At 36.6% G+C, this 20,001-nt stretch overlaps 1 protein-coding gene across 1 annotated transcript; it reads left to right on the top strand.

The window, feature by feature from the left end:
- The first annotated feature begins 6,751 nt into the window (after positions 1-6,751).
- LOC149597159 (deoxyuridine 5'-triphosphate nucleotidohydrolase-like) lies at positions 6,752-7,424 on the top strand. The gene is made up of 5 exons (XM_089861230.1): positions 6,752-6,861; positions 6,899-6,990; positions 7,052-7,096; positions 7,164-7,309; positions 7,368-7,424. Exons 1-5 carry the CDS (start codon positions 6,752-6,754, stop codon positions 7,422-7,424), a joined length of 450 nt encoding a protein of 149 aa, XP_089717356.1.
- The last annotated feature ends 12,577 nt before the right edge of the window (positions 7,425-20,001 follow it).

Raw genomic sequence — 20,001 nt, 5'->3', positions numbered from 1 at the left:
CGTTCAGCATTGCGAATGGTTTCCGCTACTGAATCCGGTGCAATTACTTTAGTATCTAGTACAAGCAAATCTTTACTGTCTTCTTCAAATGGGTTTCCGAATTCTTCAAAGGCGTCAGTTAGAGATCTTACGTCCGTTTCAAATGAATCTTGAATGCTGAAAGTTTGTTCATGATGTTTAAAATTTTGAAATGTGCTCGACGCTTCTTGAGAATCTTCAAACTCGTTTATCAAGCGAGAGATTTCGGGACCAGCTATCATCCATCTGCGTAGTGCTGATGGGTTTTCGGTTAAGCCGACAGCGCCACAGTCTCCTTTTATACATGCATTCATCTGTTCGTGAGCATGGTCAATTGAAATGGTAGAAAATGAGCGTTTTGATTTCTTTACTGTAAACTTTCCATTCTTGAAAGCCAATGCCACATCTGGATGGTTTATTGAAAGATCTGACATATCTCTAAGATGGATGGTTATCCAACGAGCATAGTTGGTGTGATCGAGTGCAAAAAACCACGGAGCCAGTTCTGTAAGAGAATCAAGATACATAGAAAAGTTCGATTCTCTAATTGAGCGAACATATATCAAGATGTTAAGCTCAAGTGACAAAACAATGGACCAATAATGAAAATGCGGCGAGTGTTTCATCCTTTCTTTAGTCCAAGTATCAAAATCAAGAACTTCCGTATTTTCAGTTTTAGATACGTAATTTCTGTAAGCTCTATGTAAGAGCGTATGCAAAGCGGCAGCTGTAATTTGGTGAGCTCTTCTTGTACGCGATATGTGGCTGGCTCGAAGGAACGAATCAGCGGTACCAGAATTGGCAATATTTGCTTTTACCAGGGCTTGAGTCCATCCGCTTCCTCTGAGCCAATCACCAACTGTCTTCAAACCTGCCATCTCAATATGCAATCCACCAAAAAATATAAAAACTTGTCTTCACCATAACGATCAGGCCATTGCCACTGAATCTGCTTGGCAATTGCATATAGCGGCTGATCGAACGTAATAACCGGTGCTTGACCAGCGTTCAAATAATCAGTAGCTTTTTGGATAACGTCCATTGCATGTTTAATCATTGCCACCGAATGTGCAGCATCGTGAAACAAGGGCAACAAGACAATAGATTGTACAGGTTTATCTATATTGGATTGCAAACTCGCATGATAAGCCGCCCATGATATATTTTTGTATTTGTTACTAGGTGGCTCTTCGACGGTGTCTCTTACCATGTCCAGCCATTTTTTCTCTTTCTTCTTATATGTGTCGCAATTTGATTCATTTGGCAATATTGATTTGGTTGGCGGAACCTTGGAACTTCGTAGGGAAACATTAACTGGTTGAACGGTAGTGTAATCGTATGGAAGGTTTTTAATGGACTTTTGTTCGTTATCTGCCACAAGTATTTCAATGTTCCTGATTATTCCTTCTTCAACATGTGACGGATGTTGAATTAATGAAATAGCGGTTCCGTGAAAGGAATCCTTTGACGTTGTTGAACTAGGATTGTGATCTATATTGTCCACAGCGGCAGATGTAAAGACATTTGAACGTAGACTTGGAGGGCAAACAACGCCTTCAGTTTCGTAATGATGCAATACACTGTTTCCAAGCTGAGATGAAAGACGCAAAACCCTATCGTAAGAAATACAGATTCAAAAATGTGATAATTTGTCTATTAGCTGTCGTTTTCTGGTAGTTGCATGTAATAATAACCCAATATATAAAGCAAGAGGGGTTTCATTTCCAATGCTGTGTTTCGTAACAGAGGAATCAGCCTTCATTCGTTCATACTTGGTGCTGTTGAACTTCAGTAACTGCGCAATGGTTAATGTAGCCTTGGTTACAGTTGTTTGAGCTTGTTTTTTGATATTTGGTCCTTGGAGAATCATATTAACAAGCGCTATCAAAACATCCGGAACGCTTTCTTTTTCACAGTTTTGTCCGAATGACCCGTTGAATGGCCGTGTATTTGAAAATAAATGTCTCCAAATAATTTTTGCGGTGCGAGCGATGCAAAGGGCGTCACTGTCGAGATTTTCTGCTAAGGAATTTTTCAGTGTTTCAGCGATCACGTCTCTAAATGTCAGAAGAATATCCCTTCCTTCTTTCACTGCCTCTATGTTCGGAATATTTGCTAAGAGTCTATCTTTCAATCTAGTTGTGTGAACTTTCGTGGTTTTCTCCGCTCCCAATTGAATCATTCGGGAATCGTAGAGTTCAGCGAGCTTTGATAGCTTAAATATATGTGGGCCACTACTTTCTATTCTTGCATCTTCGATGTAGCTAACTAGTTCGGCAAAAGCAATTCCAGAAATGTTCCTCTGATCTTCTATATTAGCTTCTGTATCTTGCGATTTAGTAGCTCTAGCTCGGTTATGTAGTTGAACTAAGCATTTTGAATGATACCGAGCTTCAAGTGCTACCATGTCACCAGAACTCAGTTTCCCTAAAAGATTAGTATCTTGCAAACGTTCTGCGCTCTCCCGAACGCGCTTTTCCATTTCAATAGTAGTTACGCTATGTAATGGGTTACCATGACCGGCTTCTTTACCGCAGAAGAAACACAGAGCTTCGCCAATTTTATGTGAAAGTGATTTACGCGATCTTGTGCTAAGCATATTATCCGATTTGAGATCAGTAGTTTTTTTAGCTCTTTCCAGAGATTTGTTGTTATACTTTAAACGGCAAGATTTGTGCCACTTCGCGTTATGAATCTTAAGCGTCGTTTCAATCCCTTCACCCTCATCTAAGTTTTCAATATTAATTGTTTTCGGCAACTGATTTATTTTATGGAAAGCCATTAGATGTTCAGCCAGTGACAAATATCCCATGCCTGCACTTTTAGTTCGTCCTTTATCAGGACATACTAAATTCTCGCTGACAATATTGGATTGACAGAGAACACATAGTTCCCAATTTATTTTGCAAGATGAATGTGCCGCCATATTGCTTAAAATGAATATATAGGCTAAGTTAAATAAAATTCATAATATGAATTTCATATATTTTATTCGCAAACCATTTAGTAGAACTTGATATTATTGATATTCAAACAAAACCTGTCATAATTCATAATCCAACGCACGCGGTTGAACGCGAACTCTATTTTATGCGTCTCTTTTTCAAAAAGAGAAACAGATAGCTTTTAGTTACAGTTTACGAAAAATCGAACACCAGTCGAAATAATCCTTTAATATAGGCCAGTGAAACCAAATCCAACGCACGCGGTGCAACGCGAACTCTATTTTATTCGTCTCTTTTTCAAAAAGAGAAACAGATAGCTTTTAGTTACAGTTTACGAAAAATCCAACACCAGTCGAAATAATCCTTTATTAAGTGAAATCAAAACGTTTTCGCGCCTATGTTTAAAAAAGGGAATATCCATTGTTACCAAGCGTTTTTGACTTATCATGTAGTTTAAAACTTGAAAAAGAAAATGAACATGTACATGGTAATTTCCTTTAGAGAAAATTAATAGCTTGCCTTTTTTTGGCAAAACTATAATTATTTGACTAGTAATCATTTAAAGATTAATTAATATTATAATGGAAAAACCAACATTTCAATAATGCCTATATTTTAAGCAATCGTTTTCTGCAAGAATGAAAATGATCTAACGGTAACTTGCAGAGATATAGCCATTTAAAATTATCATTCAGTCTACCGCCATTTTTTCAAGATGGCGGCCTTCACAACAACAATTTAAAAAGCCTCCTATAAAAAATTTATCCTCCTCATGTGTGCAAGCTCCTCTAAAAGTGTGACACTCTAATCACAAAACGCACAATTAATTAAATTTTTTGGGCTATGCCGCCTGACTATAGAAAGTGACGTCTCAGATGATGGTTATAAGAGTAATGACGAGAGATTTTCATTTCTTAATTTATTTATTGTATTTAAACCCCTGAAATCATTACCTCGTGTTGATGCTGAGATTAACGATGTTTATGCCAATGAAGATTCAGAACAGATTATAATATCTACGCCCCCTGATTTATTGTTAGAGGAAACTTCCAAAAATCATAATATTGCATCGCAACAGTTGCCAAAGGGCTTGGAGATGCCCAAGATTAACCCTCAGTTACTGGCGATACGTAACAAAAAAGATGAGGAACATTCAACTGTTGATACTGCTAAGAGTACTTCGAAATCCTTTGTTAATCAAAATATCTAATTTTCAAACCTTAATACGACAAAATGTAATTTTTTCGCAAATTTTTCATACTTTCAAATAGACACATCCATTAATGTGTCTAAAAGTTCGGAACAAATTTCAAAATTGATGTCAATTGCAAAACCATCGTTAATTAGTGATGCTAGTAAAACTGAAGCTAAATTACCAAATTTTGGGGCTGTTTCCGAGATGAAAACAAAGGAAATTAATCTCAAACCCGCTTTTAATTTGAGTAGTTCAGAAGAAAGCTCTTCGGAACTCGTGTCAACGGAAAAACCATCGGTTTCGAACAATCCCAATTTGATTTCTCCATATTTCAAAAAATTGGTGTCATCTGTATAATTTTAGAGCAATCTTGCCGAAAACCGTGTGTGATTTGCGAAAAAATATCAACTATTTTTTACGGACCAATTCCAACCCTTCACTGAAATGTGTTTTGTTGTGAAACTAATAAGTAAGCCTTTGAAATTTTATACAATTAAGATAAAGTATTAATACTATAAATGAAACAGAGGAAGCGAAAGGAGAGAATATCCGCTTGGAGGATTTTTTTACGATCCAGCGTCATCAGCATAGTCAATGAAGAATGCAAAAAAAAATGAAATCTTTCAGAAGCCTTTCTGCTTACCGAAAACCATGCTTAAAAACTTTCCAAACTACGGAAACGCCGTTTTACTTCAAGCATCATGGAGCATACCTAGCACTTGTAGAGTTTTATACTTTCTTAACCTTGGTGATACAAAATGTTTTATTTTTTACAGCAACGGCTATTCCTGGTACATTGGCTGATCAAGCTATGAACCCTCGAACGTATTCTACCATACCACAGACCATTGAAATGTATGAAAAGGAAAACAAAATATTACAACAAGGCAAAGATAACTATTTGTCGGAAATTAAAAAAATTGACAAGCAATATGCTGATAACTCACAGCAAATACAATTTAAAAAAAATTCAACTTGAAGAAAAACGCAACGAAGAAATTGGGCGAGAACTCAAAAGAAAAAGAATTAAACACACAATTTAAAAAAATTGTAGATTTACTTTTTAAATTAAACAAAACGGGGGACAAAAAACTATTTCCGAAACTATTGCAGAGTTCAGCCAAAAGTCGGGTATCGACCCTTACTCCGATTGTGCTGAATTGGAAAGTCTTTTAGGAGATTCAGAAGTGCCCAGAACCCCTGGACGAGACTTGAAAGAAACAAATGGTATTGCAAAAGTTTTCATAGAGATATTCGTGGATGCATCAATTTATTTACCCATGTATTTTATTATTTAATGTTACAGTTTCTTGGGACGAAAACAGTAACGGGGAGGTGGGTGACGTGACCACATCGAAAATATTGTCGTCTGAGAGTGGATCTGAAGAGGAGGAGGAGCGGAGGAGGAGCGGAGTGAATACCACTACATCGAATGATGAATGGGAGAGTAGATCTGAAGATGAGGAGGAAATGAAGTCAAAGCGTCGGAAGAGTAAGAAATAATCAATTGCAGGATTTATACCGTGTATTTAATATTTTTCAATTTATTTTTAGGGATAACAAGCGAAGACGAAGAGGTTCTTCCAACTTTTAACCGTTGTAGTTTTAGTAACAGCTATGTTCCGCCGATAAATACATAATACATCCTAGCACTAAAACGAAATTGACACGTTTGCCTCTCTCTCTCTGGGAAAAATAGCTAGCCTGTCGAGAGAAAAGTGAGATACTGTCGTTGAAATTCGCAGTTAGTTATTAGCCTCCTTATCTCAGAATGTTTAGGCGTTACAGTCTGGATGGTCTGTGAATACAGAAGTCGCAGGTTCGGTTCCTGGTTTTCCTAAAAATTTTTCCAATAGCAACAAATTTACAGGGTCTCTATTGATGTCACTGAATTTCATATTTGAAGCGAAATATTTAAATTTCAGTAGTTTTTAGGGATGCATCGATATGGGTACAGCCGATATATCGGAAATTCCTAGCCGATACATCGGCCGATATTATCGGCCCATAAAAAAATTATTATATATCCATGAATATCGTTTCCAAGAGTAGAATCAACATTATTTAGGACCATTTACGTTCTTTCTATGTTTTATTAGAGACATGTGTCAGATTTCTTTCGTTTAATGTGGTACCGCTACATATTTTAGCCTTAACGACCTTCCTTAAAAATGGTGTGGTCTAAGTTAAATCCTTGCTTGGGTTTTTGTAAAAATGCAGCTCCATTCTTTGTTCAACAAGAAGAAGCGTTAATTTCATAATGTTGAAAAGTGTTGACATTGTGGAGGTTGTGGATTTTTGGTAAAAATGAGATTATTGGTATAATTTTATTTGGAGATTTATTAATTTAATGCACACACACTTCTGGGAAGACAAACATCATCCATCATCTTGTTAAAATTATCGTAAGTAAACGTCTTCGATATGGTTATATTAAATTAATAAATCTCCAAATGAAATTTTACCAATTTTCTCAAGTGTTTTGAGTTTTACATATAAAAAGCTACGAATCTCCACTATAGTTATACATTCCCGCTCTCGCTTTGATTGATTAAGTTAAAGAAAAAAATAAAAGTTTAGTTCTACAGCTAACATGACTACTACGTCTCCACAAAACTGCCTGCTGAAATACGTGAAAATATCATCGAACGCGTTTACCCCTACTAAAACATCGGATAAAACGGCAGGATATGACTTGTACAGGTAATTAAATCTTTTTCCAAAATCAACCTTGTTACAGTGCGTACGATTATACTGTATCTTCAATGTCTCGTATGTTAGTCAAAACGGATTTACGAATCGCGGTTCTAGACGGTTGTTACGGGAGAATAGGTATGTAGAACGTTTCATTTTTAAAATTTATGTCTATTTCATAATTTACTATGGTTTACAGCACCAAGATCGGGACTGGCGTTGAACAATTTCTTACATATTGGGGGTACGAAAAATATACTTTAAACCTGCGAACGGTAACGTTACAATTTTGCTCCTTAAATTCATTGTAGGAGGTGTAATTGATCAAGATTACCGTGAAAATGTGGGTGTTATAGTTTTCATTTTTGGTCAAAGCGAATTGAAAGTTAATAAAGGTATGAGAATCGCCCAACTTATCTGTGAGAAAATCGCATACCCGGATCTAGAAGAGTGTAAAGTAATGTAAAACATCCCATTAAATCGTATCGAGATAATAATTTCATTTTCATTTTAAGACACTCCAACACACCGGTAGAGGCGAAAAAGGATTCGGCTCTTCCGGACTGAAGTGATGAAACTAAAATATTGTATGTACATATTAACCAAATGTTTTTGTTTGGAAAACTGATAAATAAAATAATCATTTATAATTAACGTACGCTCAAAATTTGATTGAAATTGATAAAAATCGCGCGGTTTTCTTTGATTATTCTAACTGATGAAACTAAAATAAAAATAATTTTATTCGAAATTGCGTCTATTTTGTTGTAATTTAGTTGTGTTTTGTTGCGTAGATTTCATTTCAAGAATGAAACATTTCAAACGTGTCAAATTATATTTATTTTCCTAATAGCATTTTCTTCGCTGTACAAACAATATTACTTATCATGATTTCACAGAAACTTGGCTCTAGGAAAGATTTTCCAGAATATTTAGAGTAAATACCAGAATAATTTAACTTATCAACAGCATCTAAAAAGTGCAATTAATTCTTTCTTCCCAATCCATCACTATACAATCGTGTTGCATCTGAGATGGATGATATATTTCACATCCGTAACATTTGTTTTTAATATACCTATAAAGTTGATCTTTCACCTCCTCTTTAATAAGCGTGTAAACACGTGTTACTTCATTATGATATATTATAATCTCATCGTAGATTTCATTGAGTTTTTTCCATGATGAATTAGCTATGCTAATTCGTTCTTTACCAGGGTATAAGGTCCAGTAAAACATCCCATTTCTGCGATACATCTGTCTTATGTCTATTACTTTAACATTTTTGCTTTCGCTGTCTATAGACTGCGGAAGCATTGTAATTACCCCTTACGGCTGGGCGTCTTCTCCCCCCCTTTCTGCCCCCAATTTTTCATGTGACCTGGGAGAATCCGTCATAAATAAAGTTACTTTCATTTCAAACTTCCCGCTAGAAATACGAATTTCAGCGACATCTATCCGAAGTCTCGCAAATTTTTTCACTATTGAAGAATTAATTTTTTGGCACGACCGGGATTTGAACTCGCCACGTCTGTATCCACACAGGCACCAGAGTACGCCTTTCAGAATGAGCTATTGAGGCTTAATGCCAAGCAGCGATTTTCACCAACAGTATCTCACTCTTCCCTCGACGGGCTAGCTATTTTTTTGCCAGAGAGAAAGAGAGAGAGAGAGAGAGAGAGGAGGGGAACAACGTGACTCTCGTTACTAGAGTTTAGAACGGTCGACGACTGCCGCAAGCCAAGCTCGAGTTATTAAGCCAAAGAGGAGGGAAATATATCACATATAAATATTTCCCTCCTCTTTGCTTAAGCCTAGCATCTCTTGCGCGGCGGGCGCGTTACTCTCGCCTCTCGTTAAGTTGGGGGTGGGCCGTTTCCATGGTAGCGCGCTTATACGAATCATTGCTTACAAGCAATATGTTACCATGGAGTAGTATAACAGGAGACTAGTTGTTGTGTTAGGCTTCTCCAAGTAAACTTTTATTGTATATACATCTAAACTACTCCTTGGTACAGTGCCCCGGGAATTTATTTTTACTACAGAAGGGCAATTTAAAAAGTGGTCACGGTGACCACTAGACCCCCAGGCATTTAATAAATAAACTGGTCAAGGCAATTTTTAAACTGGTCATTTGCCCAGTGCCACCGCCTTATTTCTCACCCTGCTACTGGGCAGTACCGGCATTGCCCTATTGTAGCGTCATCTACGTACATACACTACTATTTTAGCAACAATTTCGAAGCAATAATTATTAATTTTTAACTCTATATTCAATTTAGTTTTTTAATTGTAAATTTTATGTATGAGCAAAAAAGTTTAAAATAACATTGCCATATGTATTTTAAATTAGGCCGACATGATGGCGCTAAATATAGCCTAGATCTAACCAGGGAGGAGGGAACTTCAGCTCTGCACTGCGAGCAGTGCGATGTACTTTTTTAAAATAACAAAAAAACGTTCCTTTTTCCAAACCACTGTTGTTGTGCCACAAGCTAGATTTTCTGATAACCATGATTAATTCATGATTTAAATATTTGTCTTCCAGCTAAGTATTATTTTTTGTGTTTTAAGGAAAACTACTCTTTTTATATTTAATATTTGATACTTTTTTAAAAATACCAATTTTTTGTTCGTTAAATAAGGGGTCGTATAACTTGAAAGCTTAAGCCTTTGCTAGATTTGTGTATCATTGTAATTGTATCATAAGTTAAACGAGTGCGTGTTGCTTTTAGTTAATGAATAGTTTTATTTCAAGGTAAATTTTAGCAAAAAATCTTGTAACATAATTTTAGGCTAATTTACTCTCATTCAATAGTAATATAAGGCCTAGTAGTAAGATTTCACATAAATTTGTGAATATTTTTAAAAATTTTAATATCCAAAGAATATTTTATCCAACAAACTTCATAGTACCTCATATGTAAAAGAGTCATCGAAAGAAAAAATGAGAAGATTACGTCAAAATCCAGATTATCGAGCAAGAGAAAATGCACGTCAACGAGAAAGATACGCTGAGAAAAAAAGAAGTAGCGAGCAGTCCTTTGAAAGCTTTTCCGCTTTAGCATGTCAAAGCAGTTCCATGTTTCAAGGCCCTTCAACGATTGAGGACCCTTCATCTTTCCAGGGGCCTTTAGCAACTCAGAACTCATCGCAATTTGAGGATTCAACGATAGAGGACCCTACATCTTTTGAGGGGCCTTTACCAGGTCAGAACCCATAATATTTTGACGGTTCTTCATCATGGGAGGACCCACCGATTAATGACGGTGCTTCAACGAGTGAGAATCCAACTTTTGAAGAGGAGCCTTTAGCAACTCCGAACTCATCGCAATTTGAGGATTCAACGATAGAGGACCCTACATCTTTTGAGGGGCCTTTACCAGGTCAGAACCCATAATATTTTGACGGTTCTTCATCATGGGAGGACCCACCGATTAATGACGGTGCTTCAACGAGTGAGAATCCAACTTTTGAAGAGGAGCCTTTAGCAACTCCGAACTCATCGCAATTTGAGGATTCTTCAACGATAGAGGTCCCTACATCTTTTGAGGGGCCTTTATTAGGTCGGAACCCATTATATTTTGACGGTTCTTCAACATAGGAGGACCCACCAATTTTTGACGATGCTTCAACGAGTGAGAATCCAACTTTTGAAGCTCATTCAGCTAGTGAGGCTCCTAAATTTAGTGAAGACCTGTCAACTAATAATTCTGCTCAATCCAAATTGATAAGGGATGATTTTTCTAAAAAAGAAGAAGGGAAAATGAAGACTATGCTAGAAATGAACTACAGCGCGACAATGTTACAAGACAAGTTCGACGACTTGATGAAAATTATGCTCATTTGGAGCTGATAAGAGATAGAGCAAGAAGAAGCAGAAATATACAACATCCACAATATTATGAAAACATCTATCTCCAAAATATATCAGATGGTCTAGATCATAAATGCAAATGCTGTTTTGGACTATTTTTCCGTACTTCTGTTAAAAAACAGAGTCGGTTAAATACTTATCAGTTAAAGGAATAAATCATAGAGTGCTTCCGTCACTTATTTTGTTGTGTGCTTCTAGCTAAAACTATGTTTCTCGAAAGAAAGTACCACCCTTGTCCAAAGAAAATGGGTTTTATTTTCCTGATTTGCCTCTAGAGTTGAAAAATCTAACGGAACTGTAGTGTAGAATGGTTTCTCCTCGATTACCTTTTATGCAAATAGTTATATATAGTTTGGCCCATACTATTCCAACGGGAAAAACAACGACGCCAGAATATTAAACCATGCCCTAAAAACGAAACAGGACCTGAAGACATTGTTGAAAAGAAACGATGTTGTGCTGGCTGACCGCGGTTTTCGGGATTCTGACGGTCTACTTCAAGACTTAGGTTTGGAACTCCAAATGCCGTCGTTCCTACCAAAGGGTAGCAAACAAGTGGTACCCTCTGAGGTTAACCGTTCTAGAATGGTAACGTACCTACGATGGCCGGTTGAGGTGCGCAATGGTCACCTTCAAACTGTCTTTGCTCTATTGAAACACCGCATACCATCAGGTCTGTTGTTGTACCTCAAGGATTTTCTTAGAATAGCGGCGGAACTACTAAACGCCTTCCATCCTGATTTGCTGCACAAAGGAAATTGGGAAGCCACCGTCCAAAGAATGGAGGCGTCAAAAGGACAAATAAATGAACTAAATGAGAGAGTGGAACGAGACGAACTTTCGAGAAAACCTACCAAATGGAAGAAACTGAACGATATCCAGCTCGACGATTTCCCGGTACTTACAGAAGACGACGTGCGGGATGTGGTCATGAGTGATTTTAAAACAAGGAGAGCGGAATCATACGTCGGCCTAATAATTGACCGGTTAGGAACGTTTACAGTCGAGCTCTGTAAGGTCGAAAACAACCTTCTTAGGGTTAAAGTACCTGGCCAGTTTTCCAAATCTACCGAACATCAGGCATTTATACAATATACTCCTAATGGTGTTGGAATGAACGCCATTCAGCGGTGGTATTGTAATTGCAAGGGTGGGGCGCTAACGGTGGGCACATGTGCCCACGTAAGTAGTGTAATTTGGTGCTTGGGCTACCGCAGACACGAACAAAAAGGTTCGTGGCCCCAATCTGCAGCGCGTCTTATTTGCAAAGACGCAACAGAACTAGAAAACCTGCAAATGGATGAAGATATACCAGATGTAATATGAGTCTGTTAACCCCTGTACATAATAAAAATGAACCTATTACTTAAGGATAGTGTGTTGTTTTTTATCATCTTCATTGGGAGTAAAGCAACCAAATGGAAATATTTTCATTCTATACAGGGGTTTTGGTAGTATAAACGCTTCCAGAGAGCCCCTTGTAGCGATGTTTCCATCGCTACAGCTAGACTTTTAGTGAAGCACCCCACCAGTCTACAAATAGTCTATTTATTCCAGGAAACGTAACCTTCTTTATCCTTCTGTTACGTCAATACTATTAGTTCCTACAAAACCAAACTTTCAGGATATTTTAAGCATGTTTTGAGGTAGCTTTACGCCGAGATTTATATAAGTCAGTGGGGGGTAAGGCATTAAAGAGCACCACTAAACCTAGGAATCTTCCCTATCTTTTAACATTGAATGCGCATCTTCCAAGGCGAATATTACCGACTACGCTGATCGGTCCGATGTGAAAATTGGGATTTGGTAGCGCTAAGTACTTGTCTTTCGTAAACTTAAGGAAAGATTTCGATAAGACTATGTTTGAATTTTTCCGCTAGTCTACCCAAAGTTCTATGGAACTCGTATCCCCCTCTTTCGATGAATTATATGTTTTGTTTTGGATAGTCTTCAGGGTAATTTTGACCTACTAATTTTAACTGAATGCTGGTTAATATATAAAGACGTAACAATATCTAATATAGCCAATTACACACAGATAACGAGTAAAAATATCTTAATAATCATCATGGAATAATCGCCTTTATTAAAAATGATTTTAGGTCTAACTTTTCAGAGACTGAATTGTATAAAAACAGTCTATTGGAAATTCATATATATTCGAATAACCATTTTCTGAAAGTAATTGTAATATATAGATCTCCCTTCTCAAATATAACAAACTTTATTGATTCATTTGAACCCTACATATTGACTAAAAATCCACACACTGTTATTTTTAGTGATATGAATATAGATATAATGAACCCTGATGTACATGAATATCTGAATATTCTAAATGGAAACGGTTTTGTACCGTACATATTGGACTATACTGGGGGGGGGTCATTAAATATGGTTTGCGGGATTTTGGATGGGTTATATTGTCCTTGCAGATTTTAGGTCACAACCACCTTGATGTTTTTTGGATAAGGCTTAAATAGTTTAGTTATAGTCGATGATATCAAAAGAGTTCATAAGATGTGTTCCATAATTTTGTCACTGGTTAGTGAGAGCTTGTCATACAATCTCATAAAGTGACGCCTGATGAGCCTCTGTCAAAGGCTTTGCACAGAGTAAATAGGAAGATGGACTGAAAAACCGAGTGTTGTCAATTCTTGTGTCATTCTCGAACTAGCTCTCCTTAAGTCTCTAGCAGTAGCATTACGAGGTATAGGTAGTGTCATTCTTATGGAACATATCTAATAAACGTATTGCAATTTATAACAACGCTATTGTTTTTGAAATGTTTATGATAAAGATTTTGAAGAATATGTGAATCTACAACCGAATAGCATTTTGGAAAATAAAAGCCAAGTAACGGTAATTTTAAAGGTAAAAAATAGAAAACCGCCTGAATTATTATGTATATAAATGACATGGAATGTGCATGTAAATCTGAAATCGTTTAAAATTAGAGAAAAAGATATGATCCGGATTCAGAATTACTCCCAGAGAAAATACCAAAAATGTCTGCAAATGACACCGCACACATTTTATCTTTACCCGAAGACACTGTATGTATAGCTCAACTCTCAAATCGTTCCACTCGGAGAAAAGTATGTGGGGGGCAGGAACTTGCGATTTGTGCTATTGTAGCAAGTGTCCAATGGCTGAGAAATAATTTTGAAGCAAATGAGGGTTCCGTTGGTGCAGTTAGTATGCTGGTTTATCTTTTACTCACCAATTTTCTCTCCCCAAAGGAAGGAATCAATTAAGCCGCGTTCACACTTTCAAGTTTCAAACGGTTTTCAACACGTATGGAAAGGTCAAAATGCATAATGTAGCTGTTAATTATAGAGATCTTCCATGGGAAAATAATATTTTTATTTTGAAAATGTATTTAACATACGCGAAAACGTTCAAAACAGTTAAATGTGAACAATGAGAAGAAATTTTCATCTTTGAAAATATCTAAATACGTCTCTAATCGACCACCAATTCTTCCAAAAATCCGGTGAAGTGTACTTTTATAGGCGCAATAACGATTGTGATATGGAGTATTTAAAAGATGGCTATAAAGGTTTTGAACAAACCGGAAAGTACTTGTGAAAAAACACCCTTAGAAAAATCTACTACAATCTACGCAATCCTGAAAATTCACCAAGATATTTAAATTTTAAGAAAGAAGTGACAGAAGCTATTGATTCTGAGATAAAAAAATATCATTATAAATTATCTTGGAGATAATGAAGTTTACTCCAAAAACTATTTGAAGATTCATAAGCCGAGCGATAAACTCACTCCTGTGATCCCTCGACCGCAGCTTTCACACAAGGAATCTTTATCCATAACAAATTGTGAAACTGACTGTATTACCAAAATGAAACGCTCCCATATATACAGTCTTTTAGAACAGGCAAGAAATAACGATTTAAAGGAATTTATTTGTTTATTACAAGTGGCACCCTTTGATATAGTAGCATAATGCGACACTGGTGCAATAGCTTTGGCAAACGAAATATTGAAAAAACAGGATTCGCTTAATGATATCGCTTTTTGGGAGAAAAATGTTAAGTTCTCAAATTTTTTCGTAACGATATTATTCGTAATGAAGATAGCTTTCGAGGAAAATCCAGTGCTACCTGTTTTTTCATGATTCATTACTTTAAAAAAGAAGTGATTTACGAATCATTTATGAAAATTGTATATGATAAACTTAAATATTCAGTAACGACCAAAGACAAATTGAACTTTATTCTAGGTAGCTCTAATAACTCAATCTATTTTAATGCATTAATAATACACCAAAGTATCTGGGAAAATTATCCTGTTGACATGTTATCTTTCGTGTTGTATACAACTCAAATCAACTGCTTAATAGATTTCGCAAAATCGTGGAGTGAGGAAGATATTTTTACTCCAAGAAACAAGTTTAAGAAGTGGCCTCAAATAATGAAACATTTACCGTTGAGGAGAAGAGTTTACTCCGAAGATATTCTAGTTGAACTACTAAAACACTATGTTAAAGAAAGCTCAGAACCGATACCAGTTAACACACTCTTTGATAAGCACAATCTTGTAAAAACGGTTTTAGATCAAAACTTGATCTCTATTAATGCGAAATCGAAGGTGTTCATAAGGCACCCAACAAAACGTGAATTGTCATACACTCTAGCCTATGATCAAAAAGGAAACTTATCATGCAGTTGTTAGTCCGGGCCATCAATTTGTTTCCATATTTTGTCTGTTCTTATGCTCTTGAAACAAAGAATTCCGGAAAATAAAAAAACTTTTAACTTGAACGTGTTGACACGAAAATCGCAAAACAAATTCAAGGTGGCTCCGAAGCATCTTAATGCAGCTGATAAAGAAAAGTTAAACGATAAAGAACCGAAAAAATTGATCGTGAGCTGCATGGAAAAGCCCTCAGGAAAACAAAAACCTGATGTTCATGACAAGTTTGAAACAATGCCTATGCCAGACTATGACAATGAAAAAGGTACGTTTTTGAACAGGCTACACTCTACTTTGAATTATAAAATAGAGATCCTATATAAAACAATTTGAGAAAGATTGAAAGATGCATAGCATTAGACTATTAGCCCAGGACTTTTAGGGTTTGACCTAGAACATTTGAACATAAAGATGAAAATTGGTACATGTGTTATTTTCGACCCATCAAAAAATATACTAAAAGTCCCCTGCTGTAGAGCGCGAGCTTTCGCCGCCATCTAGGAAAATGGCCGCCGGGAATGCCAGCTACAATGTATTCCACATTCTTCTTCAAAAATTATGAAAATTGGTACACATTATGAATGAAACCACATGAGACTCATAGAAAAATTTTTCAGCTCTGTGATTGATAGTTTGGTCGCCATTTTAGAAAATGGCCGCAGTGAATGCTAAGTACAGTATATTTCACCATGTTGTTGGAAAATTATGAAAATTGACAGATATTATAATCAGAGCTGTGTAAACCGCATAGTAAAATATTCAAGCCATTCATCAGATAATTTGGCCGCCATGTTGGAAAATGGCCGTCAAGAATGTCATTTAGATACAGTATATTATTCATAAATTATGAAAATTGGTAAAAATTATGATGAAGACCGTCTAAACATCATTATTGAATATTGAAGACGTGCTACTGATAGTTTAGGCACCATTTTGGAAAATGACTGCTGGAAATACTAAATATATTTCAAACATATAAATCTTTTCCAAATTCCTATATTGAGTACATGATTTTCATTAACGTAATAAACACCAAAAAAGAGCCATCTCCAAGTCTATATTATCGACGCCATCTTTAAAAATGGCCACTCGAAAATTATTACCCTAAATTCTGAAAGAAAGAAAAGTTATTCAAAGCTGTAATTCTCAACATGTTGATTAGGGTATATAGTTTAATATGGGGGTTTATACATTCTCGTGTTGTTAAAAATTAGATTTAAGAAAAATTTCTAACAGTTCGTTCATATTCATCTCGTCAGCCTGAAGATTTTTTCACAATAATTGCATGTTTGGGCGCAGCACCTAGCTGGGGGCTCATCATATTCCAAATTGAACCTGCGGAAACGCCGTCAGGGCACACGGGATCGGCCAGAGGCCCCGAAAAACGCACCTTGGGCAGGTGACAGAAGCTGGACACCGTCAGCGGCGAGCCCAGTCAGAAGGTGGTCGGTGACAGGGAAGGATTAAGGTAGCAGGAGGCTCGAGGGGACGAAGGATTTCCATCCAAGCACATCAGTGCCACACGACCGAAGCAATGTATCCGCGACCCTCAGAGGGCTGCCAATAGCGGGGTGAGCCAATTAAGGCAAAACCTGGGCGTGGGCGAAGCGGCCGAGCATAACCTTCAGGGAACGGGGCAAGGAACGGACTGAACCAAGGGCGAACCCAAGCAACTCCCGAACTCGGGCCCCCTCCGCCACAAGAAGCCCTTGTGCTCTGATCCATCACAGCTAATACAGCGACAATGTCCACGCAATGCTGAGCAAACTAATTCGAACCGTCTACATCCACAGTTCTTTACACAGGAGTTCCGCAGTTACAGATAATGAGTGTTAAACGTTGTTTTTGAGTGGCGTGAATGGAACTTTGGATTCGGAATGGCGAACCCATCCCCATTCTTCGCGGTTTAATTGGTTTGCTAGCTATTGTATAGCGGAATAGCTTGGTTCTTTTGCTGGACTATCACAACCGAATTGGAACGTCTTCATTCTTAAATCTGAGACCAAAACGACACCAAGAAGAGAATCTCAAATGGAGGCATTAGAGTAAAAAAGGTTAAGAGAACACTTCTTTCATTTACATGCTGTAACTGGATGTGGTTATGATAAGGCGGAGTTTAAAGTAATGACAGATAATCAACATCTTACAAATACGTTGAGAATTTTTAATGAAAATATTAAGGAAACGATTTAATCCCGAACAGTGGGGATGAGTTCGCTATCGCTAAAGTCAAAGACCCATTCACACCTCTCTGATTCCTACATCAGAAAAAGCTTAACTTTTCTTTATTTCAGATTTTTGGAAGTAATCTTTCAGTGACCATTTTTAAAGAGGGCGATAACTTAGACTTAAAAATAGTTATTTTTATGGTGTTTAATACGTTTCATTAAAATCATCTACTTAGTAAAGAAATACCGAAAAAATTTATATATCGGTAGTATATTTGGCATTTCACGCAGTCATTTTCCAAGATGGCGCCCAAACTATCAGCAGCACGTCTTTAATATTCAAGTATGATGTTTAGACGGTCTTCAAAAATAAATTAACCAATTTTCATAATTTTCGAAAAGTATACTGTATCTAAATGACATTCTCGGCGGCCATTTTCCAACATGATGGCCAAACTATCTCATGAATGGCTTCAATATGAGGTTCACACAGCTTTCGTTATAATATCTGTAAATGTTCTTAGATTTTCAACAACATGGTGAAATAAACTGTACCTAGCATTCACGACGGCCATTTTCCAGTATGGCGACCAAACTATCAAAAACAGAGCTGTGAAATTTTACTATGATGTTCATGTGGTTACATTCATAATGTGCACGAATTTTCGTAATTTTTGAAGAAGAACGTGGAATGCATTGATGCTGGCATTCCCGGCGGCCATTTTCCAAGATGGCGGCGAAAGCTCGCGCTCTACAGCAGGGGACTTTTAGTATATTTTTTGTTGGGTCAGAAACAACACATATACCAATTTTCATCTTTATGTTTAAATGTTCTAGGTCAAGCCCTTTTTTAGCCTATCTGTCCTGGCCTATATAGAGACACCTATAGCGCGCAAATCAGATCTCGCGAAAAGTGTATGCACATATCAGTAGAAGCATATAATACTTCTCTTTAAGAGAAGTGTACCACATACCGGCGTGGTTTTAACATGATTCTTTCCCACATTGGAATAATTGATAGAAAAGCTAGTAAACCAAAATCACATTCGCAATAAATAGTTTACTCTATCACGCGTAACTATTTGCCAAGGCGCGATTGTGGATTTTTGTCCCACGTCAAGACGAGGTTTGTGGGTTGATTGCTGACTAGGATTTAGTACCGAACAGTTGTAGAATTCACTCCCTGGTGCTATTCCCATCAGAAGTTTGATGAGCGGCTGAGCAAATAAATAGGGTGATGTTGGGAAGAATCATGTAACATAAGTAAAATATTTATAGGATACAGAGTGTCATACTGATATCAGTTATCTACTCTAATGTTGTCCATTCACAAAGATTATATCACTGGTGTTTTCTTCTTAAATAACATTATATCCATAATGATACATTTTTGAATAATTCGAAAATAATTTCTAGCTCAAATAAGATGGGTCTATGTAGTCAAAAAATCCTCAAGGTTACATAAATATACGATCTCTGGTTCGTATTTGATTATGATGATCTATTCAATTTATATAATGCATTAATTATTATTATTTAAATAATGCATTGACAATGATGTATTAACTACAATACCGTAGTAATTTTTTCAAAATTTTAAAATATAAATTCCTAGAAAGAATTACCACCCTAAAATTGTATACGTCATTTATATAAAATCAGTTAATGCATTTGGTATTGTTATTCCTATCCAACGCAATAACGAAAATTGTCTGGTTATTACAATGTCTTTTTAAAGCGAGGGTAAAATGGAAAATAAATTTTTTATTGATTATTACCAATCTGCATAGTAAAACCTCCAGAAAATACATATGAATGATTTTAAAACTAATTAGTTTGAGATTTCATAGATTATTTTAAATAAGGACCTCCGACCAAGCGTGTAACTCCCTGCACGCTCCATGTCTAGCTCAACGATATTCACATCGCGCGCCATTACTATCAAATATCGCGTTATATTCCATTCGACACCGAGCGTGCCACGAGAATTTTGTTAATAAAAAGGGACAGCGTTACGCGACTGTTCAGAGACTCTTAATTAACATTAATCATGAAATCTCTAATTGTAATTTTAAAATCCTTCGGCGCTATTTCTTATATGTTTCGCTATGCAGATTGTTCTTATAATTAGTAGAATAATCGATAAGAAATCACTTGTTCTCTCATTTTACCCTTCAGGTAAACTTCTGCGAGGACGAAGCCTCTAAAACGCTTCCGGCTTAGAATGGTGCAAGTATATAATTTAATGACATTTGACTTTCAAAATTTCTTAGAATTTCGTCCCTGGGATGTTTTAGAAGTGAAGTTGTCAGAAGATGATACATCTGTTACGTGTAGTCCTACATAAACCCCATCCACATTTTCCAACTTAAGTCGGCTGACAAGATC

The sequence above is a fragment of the Phalangium opilio genome, unplaced genomic scaffold (genome assembly GCF_054372755.1).
Source record: "Phalangium opilio isolate 3A_F unplaced genomic scaffold, DU_Popi_V2 ptg000387l_1, whole genome shotgun sequence".
In the NCBI taxonomy this organism is placed as follows: Eukaryota; Metazoa; Arthropoda; class Arachnida; order Opiliones; family Phalangiidae; genus Phalangium; species Phalangium opilio.
This window is presented reverse-complemented; position numbering and strand designations above follow the sequence as displayed.